This window comes from Anolis sagrei, chromosome X (genome assembly GCF_037176765.1).
Source record: "Anolis sagrei isolate rAnoSag1 chromosome X, rAnoSag1.mat, whole genome shotgun sequence".
NCBI lineage: Eukaryota > Metazoa > Chordata > Lepidosauria > Squamata > Dactyloidae > Anolis > Anolis sagrei.
This window is the reverse complement of record NC_090034.1, coordinates 44,614,875-44,638,325: the sequence shown is the minus strand read 5'-3', so window position 1 is coordinate 44,638,325 and position 23,451 is coordinate 44,614,875. Positions and strand designations below refer to the sequence as shown.

At 41.9% G+C, this 23,451-nt stretch overlaps 1 protein-coding gene across 3 annotated transcripts in view; it reads right to left on the bottom strand.

Annotated features, from left to right (window-relative positions):
• The window catches only part of TBX5 (T-box transcription factor 5), a 108,876-nt gene that overhangs the window by 18,754 nt on the left and 66,671 nt on the right, over positions 1-23,451 (bottom strand). For all 3 annotated transcript variants that reach the window (XM_060785451.2, XM_060785449.2, XM_060785450.2), the window contains 5 exons: positions 23,154-23,314; positions 17,569-17,663; positions 11,025-11,144; positions 8,370-8,517; positions 1,373-1,525 (listed from right to left, as the gene is read on the bottom strand). In XM_060785451.2, coding sequence (XP_060641434.1) covers positions 1,373-1,525; positions 8,370-8,517; positions 11,025-11,144; positions 17,569-17,663; positions 23,154-23,303 — 666 coding nt within the window. In that variant the 5' untranslated portion in view covers positions 23,304-23,314. The remainder of the gene's footprint in view (positions 1-1,372; positions 1,526-8,369; positions 8,518-11,024; positions 11,145-17,568; positions 17,664-23,153; positions 23,315-23,451) is intronic.

Sequence of the window (23,451 nt, the reverse complement as noted above, 5' to 3'; positions counted from 1 at the left end):
CTACCTGCCCAAATATTATTTGTTACTGATCTCAGCCCAACATAAAGCCTCAGATCTAAAGTGCCTTGTATCCACACCAGAGCTCTATTACAACTCCCAGAAGTCACTGGCTATATTGACTGGAGGATTCTATGAGATGAAGTCCTAAGATAGTAATAATGACTTTTCTGCTCACAGTCCACACTTTCACCAAGGAGGCATTTCTTTGAATTGCCACAGATAGAATGTCTGGAATTTCATTTGGACATATTATGATTTCCTTTTTTCTTCTTGACAAACATGCATTTATACTCATCCTTCCCCATTCACTGGGATTTGGCCAGAGAACCCCCCATGAAATTTAAAACCCAATGCATTTAAAACATTGCTATCTTACATTAGTGAATACCTCTCTAAGAATGCCCATATTCTCCAGGATGACTTTATAGTTAATTTCTACTGAAAGTTGACCATCAAATGAAGGACCTAGACATCCTAGATTCATCCTGAAAGACCTAGAGATACTCTCTCTTGGAATCTCTAGGTCCTGCAGAATGACTCTCTAGGTCATTGGTTTTCAACCTTCCTCATGCTGTGACACCTGAATACAGTTCCTCATGTTGTGGTGACCTTTCAACCATAACATTATTTTTGTTCCTACTTCATAACTGTAATTTTGCTACTGTTGTTAATCGTAATTTAAGTATCTAAAATACAGGATGTATTTTCATACCCTATATGCTCAAATTTGAATACTGGTGGGATTGGGGTGGATTGATTTTGTCATTTGGGGGTTGTAGTTGCTGGGATTTATAGTTCACCTACAATCAAAGAGCATTCTGAAATCCACCAACAATGGAATTGAACCAAACTTGGCACACAGAACTCCCATGACCAACAGAAAATACTGGAAGGGTTTGGTGGACATTGACCTTGAATTTAGGAGTTGTAGTTCACCTACATCCAGAGAGCACTGTGGAATCAAACAATGATAGATCTGGACCAAACTTGGCACGAATACAAAATATGCCCAAATGTGAACACTGGTGGAGTTTGGAGAAGATAGATCTTGACATTTGAGAGTTGCAGTTGCTGAGATTTATAGTTCACCTATAATCAAAGAGCATTCTGAATTCCACAAATGATAGAATTGGGCCAAACTTCCCATATAGAACCCTTATGATCAACAACAAATACTATGTTTTCTTATGGTCTTTGGAGACCCCTCTGAAACCCCCCTCACAACCCCCCCCCCCCCGGCGTCCTGACCCCCAGGTTGAGAAATGCTGCTCTAGGTCCTCCTGAAGGTCTCCCCAATTCTAGCACACTTCTGGTCTGTGACCATCATAATAAAATCCATTTATTCAATCCCAGCCAGTCCTCCTTGGTTCACCTTGTGGTTCTGGTAGGAGGTCACCGCAATGAAAGCCGTCTCAGCAAAGACATGGGTGCAGAAGGCGGTGTTTTTGGAGCCAAAGCCATTGTTCTCATCTGCTTTGACAATGTGGAGCCGGGGCTGGTATTTGTGCATGGAGTTGAGGATGATCTGCAAAGGAAGGAGGAAAGGATGGGCATCAGACAAGTTATGCCTCCTGGGAAAGGGTTCAGCACCATGGACAGCTCACCAAATGTTCAGGCTCAAGTCTGTGATGGCTTCACCATCCCACTGGCTGAAGGATAACCCATTATGTCATTATAAGTGGGATAGTCTGCACTTAAAGAGAAGCATCCCAGCTCCACCAACAAAGAGATCAAGGCACAATACTCCATCCAGACCACCATGTTCATGGTCAGAATCTGGAGAAGTTATTGGTGGTCCTCCAAAACTTGCTGGATGACAATTCCCATCAGCCCCGGAGAGCAGTAGATGAAAGAAACATTGCAGTGCCATAGAGCTACACACCAACTGTGTGTTTCTTTGGTCGAGTGGGGACTTGGTCACAATCTGCATAGTCCACAGCTCAAAATCATACTAGCTCTCCTTGTATTCCATTGAGGGTGATTTCATGGAAATGTTTTGCTAAGTCATGTGGTATTCCTCTCCAAAGTGTCTCTCATTACCAGAACCATAGTATTATCATCAACATCATCATCATCATCATCATCATTATTTGATACACAAGATTAGTACACAACAAACAAGATCACTGTACTGGCTTTTGTATTCGATCATACGTTGGACTGTCAAGACGGAGGTACTCCTGGTCAGTTGCAAGGTTGAACAGGGCATAGGGTTGCAGCCTGTATTGGATGCGGTTACACTCCCCCTGAAGATGCAGGTTCGCAGCTTGGGTGTTCTCCTGGATTCATCGCTGAGCCTGGAACTCCAGGTTTTGGCGGTGGCCAGGGGAGAATTCGCACAGTTAAAACTTGTGTGCCAGTTGCGCACATACCTTGGGAAGTCTGACTTGGCCATGGTAGTCCACACTCTGGTTACATCCTGAATAGACTACTGCAACACGCTCTACATTGGGTTGCCTTTGAAGAGTGTTCAGAAGCTTCAAATGGTCCAGCGGGTGGCAGCCAGATAGCTCACTGGAGCAGCACTCAGGGAGCACACAAATCCTTTGTTGCGTCAGCTCCACTGGCTGCCAGTTTGCTACTCAGCACAATTCAAAGTGTTGGCTTTAGCCTATAAATCCCTAAACGATTCTGGCCCAGCTTATCTAAACAGTTCCAGCCCAGCTTACCTGTCCGAACGTATCTCTCCCTATGAAACATCTAGGAGCTTAAGATCGGCTGGGGAGGCCCTGCTCTCGGTCCCTTCTTCGCAGGCGTGACTGGCAGGGATGTGAGACAGGGCCTTCTCAGTGGTGGCCCCTTGGCTGTTGAACGTACTCCCTAGGGATAGTAGATCGGACCCCGCCCTCCTGACCTTCCAGAAAAAAGTAAAAACCTGGCTTTTTGAACAAGCATTTGGAAACTCGGTGCAATAGACAAACACAAAATTATATGATATTGAATTGTGGAATGGCTCAGACTATGTTTTTGGACAACGAGATTAACAATGAAGGCATTGGTTTTATATGTTTTTAATGGTTTCATTTGATGGATTTTACAAATTTGTTGTAAATGTTTTAATTGTATTTTGTTACGGCATCAAATGGCTGCCTAGCGTAAGCTGCCTTGAGTCACCTTCGGGTTCGAGAAAGGCAGGATAGAAATAGCATAAATAAATAAATAAATAAATAAATAAATAAATATTATTATTATACATTTATGATTTGAGTCAAAAGACTGTGGCCCATTTCCTTCAGCTGTCCTTCCCACCAGTATGTATTTGCCTCCTGACATTTCCTTGGCTTGATATTTGCACCAAGGAAAGGGCCAAGGAAGGACCAAAGGCAAGGCAGGGCCTGACCCCAGGAACCCAACGCAAAGGAGAATGGGAACAAATGCAAAGACTAATTAATGCTAGAGAGGAGGAACTGATTAATTCTGGGGAAGAACTAATTAATGCTGGGGGGGCTGACCCCACCTTGTCTCCCCTCCCCTTCCCCTCCCCAAGGTTGCCACCCTCCCCAATCCCCTAGAGACTAATCCCCCCCCCACTCTCCCTTACTATGGGACAGAGGGGAGGGAAGAGAGGGGAGGTGGGGCCCTGTCCAAAGTGCTTTTCTGGGCTGATGATGATTGCCGTCGAAGGTGGCGACAGGGAGACGCAAGCCGCCCCGCCGGGCCCGCGCCAGCCGGGGGCACTGGACCTCAATCCCGCCGGCCCAGGCCTCTCATCCCGGCGGGATGGACAAATTGCTCTGACATCCTCAAGGGATTCAGACGTCCACGGGCAACGATCTAATGGCCTGCCTGGCATCAGAGCCCCTCTAATGAATGAAGGAGGAGGCCCGGAGCTTCCTTCCCGGGGCCATTGTTGGGGGGACCTGCAGCCCCCTTTGGCCCTTGGACACAGCCTAGCAAGGGCATGGCTTGTTTCTTGAAGCATCTGGGTAGGCCTCTCCTCCCAAGATCTCTTATCTTGGCTTTTCGGGATTGGTTGTCCCAGAATCCACAAACCAGTCCAAGTCTCTCCCCAAACAGCACAGTAGACACCACTGCCGGGATTTTGCCTTTTTTGGACACAGAAACCTGGTTGAATCCACACAGGGTGGTAGATATCCCAGTCCAGGTGTCAACCTTTTGGACTACAGCTCCCAGAATCCCCCGACATGTTGAAGTTCTTCTCCACACAAGACAGTATAAATCTCAGCTGTGATGTCAAGTGTTTAGACCACAATGGCAAGAATTCACAAACCACTCAAAGTCCCACTTCACATTTTCAGACTGCAGCTCCCAGAATGCACAAGTCAACCAAAGTCAAAACAGTCGACATCCCCACTGGGATTTCCCCCCCTTTAGATGATGACTCCCAGAATCCCCTAACTAACTAGGCTAGTTCCTCTTCATACAAGACAATCAGGGTGTTGCTCCTTTTGGATGACAGCTCCCAGAATCCCCTGGAATCAAACCTCTTTCCACACATGATGTGAAGCAATTCCAGCTCAGATGTCAACTTTTTGGACTACAACTCTCAGAATCTGTAAGCCAGTTAAAGTCCCACTTCATGTAAGACAGTAGAAATCCCAACTCAGATGCCAACTTTTTGAACTACAACTCTCAGAATTCACAAGCCAGTCAAAATCCTTCTCCACAGAGAACAGAAGAAATCCCAGCTGAGATGCTGGGTTTTTGGACTGTAGCTTTCAGTGTGTGCAAGTCAGGCAAAATCAAGATAGAAGAAATCCCAGCTGGGATGTTGCCCCTTTTGGATGACAGCTCCCACAATCCCCTGACTAGTCATGTCCCTCTCCATACAGGATAGTAACAACCCCAACTGGGAGGTCCTGAACAGATTCCCCAACATTGGCAATCTTTGCCCCAACATTGGCAGTCTTTAGGAGGAGCCTGAAAACGTGGCTGTTCCAGTGTGCCTTCCCAGAATAAGGAAATAATTCCCAGCAAAATGTCCTCAAATGCACTTTAACTATCCACTTGGATTGTGCTCCCCTCACTTCTTTAAAACCCTTCTATTAGATATATCCTACCTTGCTCATGCCCAGTGTTTTTTTTTTTTTTTAACTTTTAAGTACTACATTTGGCCCGGCCATAGGTTTCTAAATTCTTGCATGTTAATGTTTATATGTGATTTATTTAACTGTATTGTTGTTATTTTTTGTTTATTGCTTTCTTGTTATAGATGTGTTGTTCGGCTTGGCCTCATGTAAGCCGCCCCAAGTCCCTTGGAGAGATGGAGGTGGGGTATAAATAAAATTATATTATTATTATTATTATTATTATTATTATTATTATTATTCCAAGGCTCCATAGAATCCAAAGATCTAAGGACTCACCCAACCAAACTTTATTTCAGACTTTGATAAGGCAACCAACATTATGTTAAAGGCCCAGGGTGGTCCTCCCGTTAGTGCTGCACTACATCTCCCATCATCTAGGCCCATTGGTCATCTGAGCCAAGCTTCTGGGAGCTGCAGTCCAGGAAATTCTGGAGAACCATGCTTCCCTTGGCCTCTTTAGTACATTCCCAACCCTTTCTGAACATTGAAACAAGAAGGAAAGTGACCTGCAAAGAGCAACTCTTCAACATGTTACAATGTTCTTCCCTTGCATTGCCAACTGCAATTTTGTGCACAATTTCTATTCTGCCAAGAAGACTGCAGGCCCTGGAGGGAATCCTATTAGGGGATCTGATTAAATCAACTTTCTGGCTTACTTTCCCCTCTCAGATTCCCAAATCCGCTCCAATGCTGGAGGTTTCCAGGAAATCCAAAATCTGGGACTTTGGGGCTGATTTGGCAATGCAATGGCAGTCACAACAGGCACATTGAACCCTCCAAAAGTCTTTGGAAGGCTCCCAATTACTCTTTGCCCTTGTAGGTCTAAACATAGTTCCAAAAGCCCTTTACATTGCCTATATCTGTTTGCACAAAAGGTAAATAATAATAATAATAATAATAATAATAATAATAACAATCGTCATCATCTTTATTTATAACCTGCCACCATCTCCCCAAAGGGGACTCGGGGTGGCTAACATGAAGCCAAGCCCCAACATAATAAGTCCCAAACATAATAAGACAAAAAAACAACACAAACACATCAAACAAAATATAAAATATAAAATGAAATGAGCAATATAAAATAACAAAATCAGACATAAGGGAGGGCCAGATGTATGTGATAAAATGTTAAAAGGTAAAAGGTCAAACCCTGGGTGAGATAGGAATAAAAGTATATTTATAAGAGGGGAACCCTAGAGGAGAAAAGCAAGGTTTAGCCTTTATGAAGGACAAGGGGGGCTACTATATAATAAGGGCAATTTTAGGTGGGAACAAACAAATAGATTGAGCAGTCACTCTCCAAAGGCACATCGGAAGAGCCAAGTTTTCAGCTCTTTCTTGAAGGCTGCTATGGTAGGGGCTTGCCTGATCTCCCCAGGCAGCGAGTTCCAGAAACGGGGGGGGGGGGGCATAGCGGAGAAAGACCTCTCCCTTGTACCCACAAGTCGAGCCTGTGATAGAGGAAGGGGCAAAAGGAGGGCCTCTCCAGAAGATCGAAGGGATCGTGCAGGTTTGTAGTAGGAGAGGTGCTCACAAAGGTAGGTGGGGTCCCAAACCGTTTAGGGCTTTATAGGTGATGACCTGCGTCCAAATGAAATTTGGCGGGGGGGGGGGGGAGTAGTGGATGTGTTTAACGTGCCCTTTGCCAAACTTGGCCTTTTAAGACCTGGAACAAAACCTTTTTATTCACAAGAGAATTTCAAGCACTGCTGTTCAGCCACGTATCTGCAGCCTGCTGCTAATATGATGATATTTTATGATTCACCATTCTGGAGTCGTTCCGAAGGTCAGATGCCAAAGGAGAGGAGGAAGGAATGGTTGTTGGGCTGTGAGGAAGCCCTGCCTGCCATCCTGGCACTCACAAGCATCTGTTTCCACCCGTCTCCAGCCAGGCGGCAAGATTAATCCCTGTTGTAACCTGTCCCGGGCTTCGCTTCAATCTAGGTTAGTGGATCAGGTCGCACATTGTACATGAGCCCTGTTTACAAGGCCGTGGCTGTCAGGCATTTCCATTGCACATTTTCCCCTCCATTCCCCCCCCCCCCCCCCCCCCCGACTTCTGTGCACCACTTTAGAGAGCAAGGATGCAATTACGGCCAACTGTTGACAGAACATGAAAGCCACCAAGGCTCATGAGGAGCACACGTCCATCAAATTAAGACCAACTTGCACCGCCATCCAGCACCCTTTTGGCCTAAGCTCCGCTGTCAACCTCTGCTAGCACAAAGCAAGGTGCATGAATAATGATCTAAAATCATAGTTAGAGACCTCAAGGGCCATCCAGTCCAACCCCCTGTCAAGAAGGAAGTCACCATCAAAGCACTCCCGACAGATGGCCATCCAGCCTCTGTTTAAAAACCTCCAGAGAAGGAGACTTCACACAACTCTCAGGCAGCAGCGTATTCCCTGCCAAACAGCTCTGACCATCACAAAGTATTTCCTAATGTTTAGGTGGAATCGCTTTCCTTGCATGTTGAATCCATGCCTCTGTGTCCTAGACAACACCAGAAAGCAAGCTTGCCCCTTTCTCCCCAATGGGACCTCCTGTCAAATAGTTCAACGTGGCTCTCATGTCTCCTTTTCTCAGCCTTCTCTTCTCCAAGCTAAACATACCAAGACACTCCTCGAAGGGCTTAGCTGCCAAACCTTTCACCTTTTTAGTCACCCTTCTTTGGACTAGTCATTGGACCTGTTCCATTTTACTCCAGAACTGAGAGCAAAGGCAAGCAGGTGACCATGACACTGATCAGAGCTAGACTTTAGGGCAAGAGGCCAAGGTTTAGGTTGGTAAAATGAGCCAAAACGATCACACAAAGTTTATTTGGAAAGACGTAAGACTCCTTCAGAGACCATGAAGTCATCATCCTGAAATTTCATCTTGTGCCACTGGTCAAGACAACTTGGTCCGAGAGTTGGAAGGGAACACTAGAGTCATCGAGTCCAGCCCCTTACCATGCAATAATACCTGACTCAAGCACTCCAGGGATGCATCTACAATGCAAAATTAATATGCTTTGATTACACTAACTGCTATGGAATGCTACCACTATTCCATAAGCATTGAGCCAGGGTAGCCAGAATTGAGTTGTGATTTATTAAGGTGCCAAAAAGTACTCTGTCCATGCTCAGAGCCATTGCTGAAGGTTTCATACATTCAAGGATTATGGTCTGGCCCCAACACAAAAGAACCGAGGTTAAAATCCTCCTGCGGCATGGATCCCATTAAGGCCTGACGGAAGGGAGGCATTTCCTCAAAGGGAGTGCCAAAGTCATTCTGTACCAGCCAAGACAAAATTGAATCCACTCAGTACTTACATGGCCAAATGGGTCGAGATGATTGTTTGTCAGCTTGAGCTTTTGGAAGGAAACCAGCTGCCGCATCCAATGAGCTCCAGTCGCTGGCGAATCCGGATGGACATATAATCTTCCAGGCATTGCAGGTTCCGCTTTCCCAGTCACTGACCTACCCAAAAGCAACAGAATGTGTTTTTCCCCTTTCTTCTTATTACAAAGCTTATTAGAATTTTTTTAAAGCTAAGGCACCATAGAAGAAATAGAAGAATGGCTAACTTCAGCCCCAATCCTATTCGTCGTCTCCATCAAACACATCATACTGAAGGTAATCCTCAATGCATTCTGTCCATTAAATCACATTGACTTTCAATTCTACAATCCTATTCTTGCAATGTCCTGAAATGACACTCGAACCATATGTTTTCATGGTCTCTGACTCTAAAATCTTATAATGGTAAACCAAGCACAGTTTCTTGAATCATGATTTGTTGTTGCAACGGAACCCATCATCGCCAACAAACTATGGTTTGTTAACCAGCCACAAACCATGATTCAAAGATAAGAGTCCATTGCAAGCTTATGAGCACTGTTTTTGTTTAAACCATGGTGTGTTATTGACTTTCAAGACAGAACTGTGGCTTAATCCCGAAGCAGGAGCTAGCCAAAGGAGTAAGTGAGAACCAATGCACAAATGGGAGAAAGAAAACAAAGAAAACAACAAATCATGGTTCATGAATTTGGGAGATGGACTTTTGGGGACTCCACTTCCCTGTATCCTCATAGGGCATTGGGGATAGTGGGAAGTGGAGTCCTAAAAAGGACATTACTCTGGCTCTCTATTGCATTTTTATTATTTTTAAATAAATTTTATTTACATACATTAACAGCTTACAGTGTAAAAAGAACACAAAACAGTGAGCATTTTACAAACACATAATCCCACCACCAAGGCCTGAACAAGTATCCTTTCCTGTGCCATATATTTATAAGTCAACCATTAATCAAATGTCATATCCAAAATTCCTGACCAACAAGGTCATATTGTTTCCCATTTTCACTCTCTAAAGCATATTTAATAAAAACCGTCTCTCTATAAAAACTGGCTCTCTATTGCTGAGCTCCGGAGATGTAAGATGGGTCCATTTGATGGCTTATCCCCTGGCATGTCAAGGAGGCTTCCAGACAATGCTTCCATCCTGGTTCCCTGCCACTGTTTTCATTTTTTTTCTTTACTGCCGAGAAAAAAGATGGAAAGGCTGCAATGTCCTTGGATTATAGGGAGAAGAAGGATCTGTTTGGAAGGCCCCTGACAGGGACTTCCTAGTTATGTTTCTCTTCCAGCCAACTGGCTGCGTTCCTTGCTGAATCTTTACTGTACGTATATGTTGGAGAAGGACGGAAACTTTCCAAGCATGAAGGAAAATAGAAGCCCACGCCACCTTGATGATGAGTGATCTTCCTTGGTTTTCACAAAGATGGATGGAATAGTTCATTTTTAACCCTTTGGCTCTTGCTCAGGGAATGAGAGGCAGCTTCCATTCCAGTCTGGTGGCAAATCCACTCCAGGTTTGGAAGAACTATCCAAGGTGCTGAACCCCATCACTGAAATGCCTCCTAACTTATGGTGACCCTGGGATCATCTACACCAGGGGTCCTCTAACTTTTTAAACAGAGGGCCAGGTCACAGTCCCTCAAACTGTTGGAGGACTGGATTATAATTTGAAAGAAAAAAAACATGAATGAATTCCTATGCACACTGCACATACCTTATTTGTAGTGCAAAAACAACTTTAAAACAATACAATAATTAAAATGAAGAACAATTTTAACAAATACAAACTTATTAATATTTCAGTGGGAAGTGTGGGCCTGTTTTTGGTTGATGAGATAGGATTGTTGCTGTTGTGTGTTTTCAAGACTTAGGTTGACCCTGAGCGAGGGCCGGGAAAATAACCTTGGAGGGCTGTATCTGGCCCTCGGGCCTTAGTTTGAGGACCCTTGATCTACACTGCCAAATGAATGCTGTTTGATACCACTTTCACTGCCATAACTAATTGGTATGGAATTCTGGGAGTTGTAGTTTGGGGAGACACTGGCACTACAACTCCCAGGATTGTAGTACTGAGTTCAAATTCATTCAACAGTTTAGATGCACCCGCTATGAATGTGATAGGGTTATCTGAGACCAGGAATCCCCACAGGTGGTAAGGACAGCACTTTGGATTCTCTGGTGGTTTCCCATCCAAGTACTAACCAGGGCTGATACTGCTTAACATCACTGGCTTCCTAGGATTTTGGGATAAAGTCTAAAACAGACTGACTACCCAGTTTACATGGAAACTGAAACAGCTTTTTCAGATCCTTGGGCACACCTTAATGAGATCACAAACTGGTCTGAATCCTAGCACTTTGTCCCAACTAGAGCAGATCCACAGAATCAGTAGTGAGTCAACCCAGAGGTAAATCCTATAAATTCATTGAGTCTATTCTTTGATCCTTTTGGAAAGCACTATTTTGCTAAAAGGAGGCATTGGGAAGACAGTAAAGGAATATTGCATTGCATTCAAGTTCCACTTAAGGCACTTGTACCTCCTCTGGAAACTCATAGGACTAAGTGTTTCATAGGATCTAGATCCTGTGCCTGTCATCCCTCCCTTCCCACCTTCCATGGCATACCATTTATTATCTGCAAACTTGTATCTGTGGTCATCGGAGGGGACAATATCCATCAGCAGAATGTACTTGGTCTTGGGATTGAGTCCCGTGACTTTCACTTTGTAGCTGGGGAACATCCGCCTACCCAGAGAGAAAAAAGACAGTAGCCATTAGCAGAGAATCCTAATGGATCATTGAAAACCCTTGCACTAGTTCCAGTGGACGCAAGCCAAACAAAGATGGAGAGCGCAAGGCTTCCCAATGTTGTCCAAGCTCAATGGTAGCAAGGGATGATGGGACTTGCAAGCCAACAACATCTTGAAGGTCACATGTTCTCCATCCTGATTGGACCAGGAGCACCCAACAACGTGCAGGGTTGAGTGGGATTTTCAGTCTTGCCCAATATCCACTGGGCCCAGAAATAAGCTGGAGCTGTTGTAACAAGGGAGTTGTATGCTAGAGACAGCCAGAGCATTCCAAACAATCCCAAATCCCTAAATCCTCTATTCCAAAACAGAAGAAATTCTAGCTGGTCTCCTACCAGCCATCTAATACACTTAACCTCATATTCAAATAAGAGAGGCCACTTGCTTGCTAGCAAAAGACATATCTGTGTAGCTGGTCTCCTACCAGCCATATAATACACTTGACCTCATATTCAAATAGGAGAGGCCACTTGCTTGCTTCAGTTGCCTTGATCTGTGTAGTAGCTTACACTAAGGATAAAATTCAAAATGATTGCAAGGCAGGCCATCTCCAAAACACCCAATAAAATTTGAAAAACAAAATTATAATGGAAGGGTTGCAGGATATAACAAATTTAGGGTGTTTCTCAATGCAATTGCCTTTTATTATATTTGGTAATGTTGCTGTACTTTATGGCTCCCAATTGCTGGAAGTTACTGAGAATTATGCGTAAAAGCTCAAAAGATGGAACATTGGCTTTGAGTCTCTTTTCACAGTGGAAAAAGTGGCACATCAGTAAATATAATAATAACAATAAATATTATTATTAACAATAAATATTATTAACAAATATAATGAATGGATATCATCAATAAATTTTATGAATAAATATGATCAATAAATATTATTAATGAATAAAGTAAAGGCAAAGGTTTCTTCTTGACATTAAGTCTAGTCAAGTCCGACTCTGAGGGGTGGTGCTCCTCTCTATTTCTAAGCCAAAGAGTCAGCATTGTCCGCAGACGCCTCCAAGGTCATGTGGCTAGCATGACTGCATGGAATGCCGTTACCTTCCTGCCAAAGTGGTACCTATTGATCTACTCACATTTGCATGTTTTCAAAGTGCTAGGTTGGCAGAAGCTGGGACTAACAGCGGGAGCTCACCCCGCTCCCTGGATTTAAACTGCCAACCTGTTGATCAGCAAGTTTAGCAGCTCAACAGTTTAACCCACTGTGCCACCAGGGGTTCAACACAATTTGATATTATTATTATTGATATTATTGAAAATCAATCAATATTATTAATGAATATCATTGATAAATATTATTAATGAATATAATCAATATATATTATTAATGAATATCATTAATAAATATTACTATTGAATATTAATGATACATATTAACAATAATAATAATAATAATAATAATAATTGCTTTTGTGCAAATCAATAAATCCATTTTACCCCTGTCATAACCAGGCCTGCTCTGTTTAGTTAGCTGTGTTTATTAGGTTAATTGGCCCCAAATTTGGGGATAGATTAAAAAGGTGCCTCTGATTAATCAAGTGTATATTTTAAAATGAATCGTTTTTAATACTCTCGTAAAAACTTTTTAAAACATCACAGTCATTGGGTCGATTCCAGATTTTCTTCCAATGAGATTAAACCTGTCAGAAACTCGTGGGACCTCCCAAACTGGCATGGGGTTGTTTTCAATCAGTCCACACTAAGTCAAAGTCTGGACCCAATCCACTGTGTTTTATTTTATTTTATTTTTAATTTATTTAGGCGCATATTTTTTAATCCATTGCCTTAAAACCATATGGTTAATGGTGGAAAATGAGGCAAAATTGTGCTCCTACCCAGCATAGGGGTGGGTTTCTGAGGATTTGAGACATGCTTACTAAGAGTGCGTACTAACCGCAAGATGGAAGATGAAGCTTAATGGGGTGACTGGGAAAACTGGGGCCAGCTGGACTGGGACCAACCCGGGGGTTGCTGGATCCTAGTCAAATTGTCAATCTAAGTCTCAATTCTGAAATACACATCTGTGGGCCTCCTGTTGACTAGCATTAGAAGCTAAGAAAGAGCTTGAATGTCTTTTTAAGAGGAGGAAATGTGCAGACGCATTGGTAGCCATGCCAAAGACATGTGTTCAAGTCTCCTTCTTTGGGGGTTTTTAAGCAGAGACTGAATGGCCATCTGTCAGGAAGGATCAGATTGTGCCTTCCTTCATGGAAGAAGGGGGTTGGACTGGATGGCCTTCATGGTCTCTTCCAAATCTAGGATTCAACCCCCTATCACCATGATGGAAGACACAGACAAAGCCCGCCCGGCAGATGGCTATCTACTCACCTATGATTCTATGCCTAATACATTGCAAACTATTAGGTTTGAGATCTACACCTTTTGGACCATATAGGTAAAGCCAGAGAGCCACCATGGTGTAGTGATTTGAGGATGAGACGAAACTCAAGACCTATTTGACCATAGAAGCCCATGGGGTGAGTTGCACTATTCTCTCAGCCTCAGAAGAAAGCAAGGCCAAATCCATTCTGAATCAGTTCTACCAAGCAATTATAGGTTTGCCTTAAGGTCACTATAAGTCAGACATGATGGAGATATGCACCAACAACTGGCACTGAGAAAAAATCAGTTTATTAATAATATGATTATTAATATTACTTATTATTACTAGACACTTGGGAAGTCCCCGACATGTGATCCAATACAACAGCCAGCATAGTGACTTTGTTTGCTGTGTACTAATCTGGTTGTGTTTCAAATAATAATAATAATAATAATAATAAGAAGAAGAAGAAGAAGAAGAAGAAGAAGAAGAAGAAGAAGAAGTCCTAGACGCTTGGGAAGTGTTCAACTTGTGATTTTGTGATACGAAATCCAGCATATAGATCTCATTTGCTGTGACATACTGTGATAATAGCTATCAATAACTGAGTTTGACAAACTTTGGGAGAACAGTTCCAAGGAGTCTTAGGCAAAGACAGCCTTCATTTTGTGTGGAATGAATGCATTGACCCCACTTGAACTGCCATGCTATGAAAGCTCAGGAGTTGTAGTTTTGTGAGGGCCCAGAGAAGTCAAAAGACCTTACCCAGGACTCCATAGCACTGGGCCATGACAGTTCAAGTGTGATCAAATCGCATTCATTCCCTAGTGTAGAGGTACCTTTGGACTCCGCCAATATTTTTGGGAAAAATACAATTCAATCGAGTAGTGGGGAATCCATCCCCATCGCAAGACCATCACTATTGACTGCTGAAGTTATAGGATCACATTCTAAAGTTCCCTAGAAGATATCTTTAGTGCAGTCCTATGCAAAATGTACTTCTTCTGCAGTACAAAAGCTACCCTAGACCTTGGACTATATCCCAGTATGCCCAGCCATGTGCCATTCTGGCAAGACTCAAGAAAGTTGGGAGTAGACCAATGATTTCTTATCCTTGGCAGAACTTGGCTTCACTCAAGCACATGGAAGCCTATGCTAGCATAATATAATATAATATAATATAATATAATATAATATAATATAATATAATATAATATAATAATATAATACAATATAATATAATATAATATAATAATATAGCAAGAATAGTATTGACACCAATTTAATGGCCTGACGATTACTATCATAGTCCTTGAGTTGCCTATAGGCTTTTCTGTAAGAGACTATCACACAGAGGCTGCGTGTATAACTGATGCACACTCATGAATCAAATGGGCCCTTTCCCTTTCGAAGCCTCTATGCATAATAAGGAAATTACATGAGTCGTTATAAGGCCACACACCCATAATTTATCAATAAGGACATTTTCCTAGGAGAGAAATGGGGAAAGGAAAGAAACCACAGGGATAGATTGGTGGGCAACTTCGGCAAGGATCCAAAGAACAGGGAAAGCGAAGGGTCCAAGCTCCCTGATATACATCCTAAGCCAACAACTATTTTGAAAACCAAAGAGGGCTTTCCTAAACATGCATTTATTCTCCTTACATATTTTGCTTGAGAGTTTTAATAAGACATTGTTAAAATGTATTATTAATGTGTATTATTATTATTGATATTATTAATATTAATAGTGTTAATAATAATATTAATAATATTGTTAGTATTTGGAAGGACTCTGTTTCCCTCCATGAGCCTGCTTGAGTCTGAAGAGCTTTCTCTCCATTCCATCACAATAAGGGAAGGGCCTTTTTTGCGGCTGCTCCTTTTTGGATGTATCTTCACTGTTGAATGAATGCAGTTTGACCCCACTTTAATTGCCATGGCTCAATGCTATGGAATCCTGGGATTTGTGGTCTGGTGAGGCCCTAGCCCTCTTTGGCACAGAAGTCTATAGATTCTGAAAACTACAACTCCCAGGATTCCATAGCCTTAAGCCATGGCAATTCAAGTGGGATCAAACTGCTTAGGCACCATGTGCTTCTTGCTGTAGGTTCTAGAGCTAGTAGCCACATTATTTTATGGCCAAGTCAATTTGATACCATCTGTGATTGCAAGGTCTAATATTGCCTTGCCATAAAATCTGCTCCAACATTGAAGTTTATACATTTTCAAAAGTTGGTATCCTGCCCTGTATCCATTGGGCACTGCAAGCTCCAAGCAAAGCAATAGCAGAACATATTTGAGGTCTATTTGTGCTCTGTTTTTCTAGCTGTAGCTAATGCAATAGAGGTTGACCTGTTCCTCTTCTACACTGCCATATTTATTTATTTATTTATTTGCCACATTTATATAAAATTCAGATTATCTGCTTTGGACTGGATTATATGTGTCTACACTGCCAGATAATCAAGTTCAAAGCAGATGATCTGGATTTTACATGGCAGTGTATCAGGGGTCTTAGTTATATATTTTTTAGTTTAATTTCATTTGCCCCACTACAATCCTTGTATATTATATTATATTATTACATTACATTACATTATATTTTAATGTTATTTTCTGGTTTACTCCCAATGTTTTCTTGAAACACTCCCCAATGCAGTTTGAGCAGCAAAGCAAACTCCGAGCAGTTCAATGGGCTTGGATCCCTGACTTACACCATAAGCCAGTGGTTCTCAACCTTTCTAATACCCCGACCCCTTAATACAGTTCCTCATGTTATGGTGACCCCCTCCTCAACCATAACATTATTTTTATTGCTACTTCATAACTGTAATTTTGCTACTGTTATGAGTCGTAATGTAAATATCTGATATGCAGGATGTATTTTCATTCACTGGACCAAATTTGGTACAAATACCCAAAAAGCCCAAATCTGAATACTGGTGGGATTGGGAAGGGGGTGATGTTGTCATTTGGGAGTTGTAGTTGCTGGGATTTATAGTTCACCTACAACCAAAGAGCATTCTGAACTCCACCAATGATTGAATTGAACCAAATTTGGCACACAGAACTCCCATGACTAACAGAAAATACTGGAAGGGTTTGGTGAGCCTTAAGATTTGGAGTTGTAATTCACCTACATCCAGAGAGCACTGTGGGCTCAAACAATGATGGATCTGGACCAAAGTTGTCAGGGATACTCAATATGCCCAAATGTAAGCACCGGTGGAGTTTGGGGAAAATAGACCTTGATATTTGGGAGTTCTCGTTGCTGGGATTTATAGTTCACCTACAATCAAAGAGCATTCTGAACACCAATGATGGAATTGAACCAAACTTGGCACACAGAACTCCCATGACCAACAGAAAATACTGGAAGGGTTTGGTGGGCACTGACCTTGCGGTCATCTACATCCAGAGAGCACTGTGGGCCCAAAAGATGGATCTGGACCAAAGTTGCCAGGGATACTCAATATGCCCAAATGTGAACACCGGTGGCATTTGGGGAAAATAGACCTTGACATTTGGAAGTTGTAGTTGCTGGGATTTATAGTTCACCTACAATCAAAGAGCATTCTGATCTCCACCAACGATGGAATTGAACCAAACCTGGCACACAACTCCCATGACCAACAGAAAATACTGTGTTTTCTGATGGTCTTTGGCGACCCTACCCCCCCCCCCTCAACTCGTAACCCCCTCCCAACCCCCAGGTCGAGAAACGCTGCCATAAGCTATATTCTGGAATTCAGCCTTGGGAAACAAAACCAAGCCAACTGGAACAAATGTGTCTCCTTCTCTGTCTGATCCGAAATCACCCATTGAAAGGGGGGGGGGAGTAAAAAGCCCCCGCTATTTTCTAGATTATATGGATCTATTCTCTCCAGGGATTATGACAATCATAATAATAATAATAATAATAATTATTATTATTATTATAATTATTATTATAATTATATAATTATATAATTATTATTATTATTATTATTATTATTATTATTATTTGCCCTTTCTGGCCGCTTACCTTCCAGCTTTGGTGATGATCATTTCGGTCCCCACGTCATGAAATTTCAGCCACAATTCCCGCTCGTGTAAAAAGACTTTGATGCCTTCCATGCCCTAAATTTTTCAAAAAGAGAGGAGAGGGCAGTTTCAGATGTAATTGCTTTCATCCTGCAAATAGTTCGATTCTATTTTGATATTTGGAGGGAATGGGCTTATCCTGCAGAGTGAATGAAGCCCCTGGACGCAAGGGGGAGGGGTTAGGGCTAGAGTTAAGAGTGGGGATTGGGGTTAGAGTTGGTTTAGGGTTAGATTCAGGGCTGGAATTGTGATGGCGTTTGGTTGGGGACAGAGTTAGGATAAGGGTTAGGACTAGGCTAGATTTAGAGTTAGGGTGGGAATTGGGGTTAGGGTTGGGGTTAGTTTTACAGTTGGGGTCAGCAGTAAAGTTAGAGTTAGGATTACAGCTAGGGGGAGGATTGAGGTTGGTGTGAGAGAAGAGGTTAGAGTTAGGGCTGGGAATTAGGGTTAGACGAGGGTCGGAGTTAGTCTTAGATTTGGGGTTAGAGTCCGGGTGGGGATTGGGATGACGTTAGAGGTAGGGTTAGAGTAGGGATTGGGATTGGAGTTAGGGTTAGACTTGGGGTTTGAGCAAGGGATAGAGCTTGGTTGGTGATTGGGATTAGAGCTGAGCTAGGGTTAGAGTGAAAATAAGGGTGGTCATGGGGTTAGAGCTAGTGTAGGAGTCAGGATGGGGATTGGGGTGTTATAAATAGGTTTAGAGTTAGAGTGGGGCTTAGGTTTAGGTTTAGGGTTAGGGTTGGGTTTAGAGTTAGTGTTAAAGTTGGGGTGGGGGTTGGAGTTAGGGCTACGATTGGAGTTAGTCTTAGAATTAGGTTTTCAGAATGGGGATTGGGATGCTGTTAGAGATAGAATTGGAGTGGGGATTGGGTTGAGGTTAGGGTAGGGTTAGAATTAAGGCGGGGATTTGAGATGGTGTTAAAGATAGGTTTAGTGTTGGGATGGGGATTGAAACTGGGGTTAAAGCTAGGGTTAGAGTTAGGGTGGGAGTTGGGGTTAGAGCTAGGGTTGAAGTTAGTGTTAGAATTAGGGTTTGAGATAGTATGGGGATTGAGATGGTGTCAGAGATAGAGTTAGAGTTAGAGGGGATTGGGGTTGGAGTTAGGTCTAGAACTGGAGTTAGGTTTAGGATTATCGTTTGAGTCAGGGTGGAAATTGGGATGCTGCTAGAGATAGAATTGGAGTGGGGATTGGGTTGGAGTTAGGGTTAGGGTTAGCGTTAAGTTAGGGATTGGGATGGTGTTAGAGATATAGTTGAAGTTGGTGTTAGAATTAAGGTTTGAGTTAGTATGGGGGTTGAGATGGTGTCAGAGATAGAGTTAGAGGGGATTGGGGTTGGAGTTAGGTCTAGAACTGGAGTTAGGTTTAGGATTAGCGGTTGAGTCAGGATGGAAATTGGGATGCTGCTAGAGATAGAATTGAAGTGGGGATTGGGTTGGAGTTAGGGTTAGCGTTATGTTAGGGACTGGGTTGGTGTTAGAAATAGGGTTAGAATTAGTGTTGGGATGGGAAGTGGAGTTAAAGCTAGGGTTAGAGTTAGGGTGGGAGTTGGTGTTAGAACTAGGGTTGGAGTTAGTCTTAGAATTAGAGTTTGAGTTAGTATGGGGATTGAGATGGTGTTAGAGATAGAGTTAGGGTTACATTGGGGATTGGGGTTGGAGTTAGGTCTAGGATTGAAGTTGGTCTTAGAATTAGGGTTTGAGTCAGGATGGGGATTGAGATGGTGTTAGAGATAGAATTAGAGTGGGGATTAGGTTGGAGTTAGGGTTGGAGTTGGTGTTAGAACTAGGGTTGGAGTTAGTCTTAGAATTAGAGTTTGAGTTAGTATGGGGATTGAGATGGTGGGGATTAGGTTGGAGTTAGGGTTGGAGTTAGGGTGGGGATTGGACCGGTGTTAGAGATAGGGTTAGAGTTAATGTTGGGATGAGGATTGGGACTGGGGTTAGAGCTAAGGTTAGAGCTAGGGCGGGAATTGGAGTTAGAACTAGGGTTGGAGTTAGGTTTAGGATTTGAGTCAGGATGGGGATTGGGATGATGTTAGAGGTGAGAGTTAAAGTGGGGAGTTAGAGTTAGGCTGGGAGAGCGTTAGAGATAGGGTTAGAATTACAGTAGGGATTGGGGTTAGGGTTAGGGTTAGAGTTAGAGTGGGGATTGGGTTAGGGAGAACAGTGGAATTTATTAATAACGGACTCATATTATTGTTGCTGTTATTAATAATATATTATTATTAATCATCCTATGTTGTTGTTATATGAATTTTCCAAGGTCTTGGGCCATCTTTTCCCAAAACGGCTGGCTCTTTCCCAAACTACAAACGCCCAGGATCCTATAGCAGTTATAACACTTTAGCAGTTATAGCACAGTGTAGATGCTCTTGGTTTCGAGTATCAAAGGGACATTTGGGGAATATTTGGGGATGTGAGGGGGGGGGGGGTGGAGCCGCCATATTATAAGTCTGCATTCCTCTGAAAAGAAGAACGCCATTTTAAGAAAGCAGGAAGAAAAAGTTAAAAACTCCGAAATAATCGCGTCAAAGAACACAGATGTCGGGGTGCAGAGTTCGGAGGGGAAGCCACGTGCATTGCGTAGAATTGTATTCTCTTCTCAAACGGGAGAAGCCTCCAGCCCAGAGGAAAAAGCCGAGGAAAGAAAGTTTGATTTTATTTTCAGGCCGCTTTCCAAGAAAAAAAAAACCCACTGGGAAACAGATGTTGGGATTTGGGGCAGGAAAAAGAACAGATCAAGGCCGAAAGTCTTGCGGGCTGCAGAATGCAGAATGAATGTGGTTTGACTTGATAATACTATACTAATAATAATAGTCCTCGTAGCCAATGAAGCTCAACAACAACAACAACAACAACAACAACAACAAATATTAATAATTTCAGGTCAAGTGAAGCAAGGGGGCAGCCCAAGCCAATAGTAATAATAATAATAATAATAATAATAATAATAATAGATACCTAGGCCGAGCTCCATTGGCTGAGGGGACTATTATTATTATTAATTGTTACTAATTATGAGTTAATATTTTATTATTATTATTACCATTGGCTTGGACTGTCTCCTTGCTTCACTTCTAATTATGAGTTAATATTTTATTATTATTATTACCATTGGCTTGGACTGTCTCCTTGCTTCACTTGACCTGAGAGTAATATTATTATTATTATTATTATTATTACTGAGACGTAGAGCGAACTTCATTGGCTGTGAGAACTATTATTAATTATTACTACTTACAAATTAATATTGTTATTGTTATTGTTACCACCATTACCATTGGCTTGGGCTGCCCCCTTGCTTCACTTGACCTGAGAATATTATTATTATTATTATTATTATTATTATTGAGACCTAGGGCGAACTTCATTGATTGCAAGGACTATTATTAATTATTACTAATTATTATTCATTCTTCTTCTTATTATTATTATTATTACTATTATTATTGAGACCTAGGGCGAACTTCATTGATTGCAAGGACCATTATTAATTATTACTAATTATTATTCATTATTACTCTTATTATTATTATTACCATTGGCTTGGACTGCTCCCTTGCTTCATTAGACTTGTATTATTATTATTATTATTATTATTATTGAGGACTATTATTACTTATTACTAATTATGATTAATTATTATTATTATTATTATTATTATTATTATTACCATTGGCTTGGACTGCTCCCTTGCTTCATTTGACCTGAGAGTATTATTATTATTATTATTATTATTATTATTATTATTATTATTAGAAACACAACAAGATGAGGCCACAGCAGACAAGATCACTCTGCTGGCTGTTGTATTGGATAATGATGATGATGCAGATGATGAGTATTGTTGTTATTATTATTATTATTATTATTATTGAGACCTACCGCGAGCTTCATTGACTGCGAGGACTATTATTGATGTTATAACATAAACATTATCATTAAAATAGTACCATTGAATCATTATTATGTTATATATCATTATTTATTATAATATTATTAAAAGATTATTAAAATGTTATGATCAGCCTCAGCATCTCCTCTTCACATTTCGATTTATAAGCGGGAAAGTCCTGGGTTTCCTCCCACTTCCATTCCGCAGTCCTATTTTTGGAGGTCGGGTAGCCCAAATGCTTGGCATCAGAAATTGTGAAGGATTACTAGAGATTAATTCAGGATCTTGGCGAAATTCCTAGATGTGTCATAAACAGAGTAGTTTTTAATACGTTTTTGATAAGTTGTTTCCAAGTAGGGGACCAAAAAATGGGTCGCTAGGTCAGCCATCCTTGGGGATGATTTGGGAGCTTACTATAATATTATTATTATTATTAGTAGTAGTAGTATTTACGGATTCATGGATAAGGGATTCTCAACCTGTATTATTACTATTATTAATGATTATTATTAGTATTACTAGTGAGTACCCCTTGTCCATAAATCCATAGTGTTTATAATTAACAATGATTATACTAATTATTTTAATATATTAATATTATTAATAATAATTCATATTATTTACGGACAAGGGATAATCAATCTTTAATAATAATAATAATAATAATAATAATAATACAGCCCAAAATATTATTTCCTTGCTGTCTTGGTTTTCAGGCCTGTTCCTGAGCTTCTTTGGGGCACTAATTCGGAAAATAGCGTTGGGTAGACCCCATCAGCTCTAGTTTGTGGTTGTCTATGGGAGACGTAGTGAAGACTAGTAGATAGCCTACATTGTGTATCTCAGAAACTAGAGCTGATAGGGGACAACTGGTGCAGTGGAGACGCTGCAGAATGCATATTATTATTAATATTATTATTATTACGAATCTACGGAGAAGGGATACTCAATCTGTATTATTATTATTATTAACGGATCTACGAAGAAGAGATACTCATTATTACTAATATTATTAATAATAATACAGTAATATTAATAAATAATTATTATTACAGATCTGAGGGGGGGGCGGTGGCGCAGTGGGTTAAATCACTGAGCTGCTGAGCTTGTTGACCAAAAGGTCGCAGGTTCGATTCCAGGGAGCGGGGTGAGCTTCCGCTGTCAGCCCTAGGTTCTGCCAACCTAGCAGTTCGAAAACATGCAAATGTGAGTAGATCAATAGGCACCGCTCCGACGGGAAGGTAACGGTGCTCCATGCAGTCATGCCGGCCACGTGACCTTGGAGGTGTCTATGGACAACGCTGGCTCTTCAGCTTAAAAAGGGGGATGAGCACCACACCCCAGAGTCAGACATGACTGGACTTAATGTCAGGGGACAATCTTTACCTTTACCTATTACGGATCTGTGGAGAAGGGATACTCAAACTTCTACTACTTATAATAATATTAATATTTACGGATCTACGGAGAAGGGATACTCAAACTTTATTATTATTATTGCTAATATTATTACTAATAATAATAATTTTAGGCCAATAGGTAGAGACCATTTAGGGATTGGTTAGATCCACTTTCTTCCGAAATATACCTCACCTCCCCCCACTTAAAAAAGGCCCCGATCTGTTTGACCTGTTGTGTGAAGGCGGCTTGGGGCGAGGCGGGCTGCTTGCTGGTGGCCCCCGCGACTTGTCCCTCGGCCTTGCCTTCGCCAGCCAGCTCCTTCGTGTCCGCTTCCACGGGAGTCGTGGGCAGTCCGAAGCCGTCTTCGGCGTCCGCCATCTTCCAGGCTTCTGGAAAGTGAAAGGAGAGCAAGAAAAGGAAAGACGAGGAGAAAGGAGTCTGAGAATATCCTCCCTCCCACGCGTGAACCTCCCAGGCACCCGAATCGGAGCCGAATCGAAGCCGAATCGGCCCTCCAAGTCGGCGC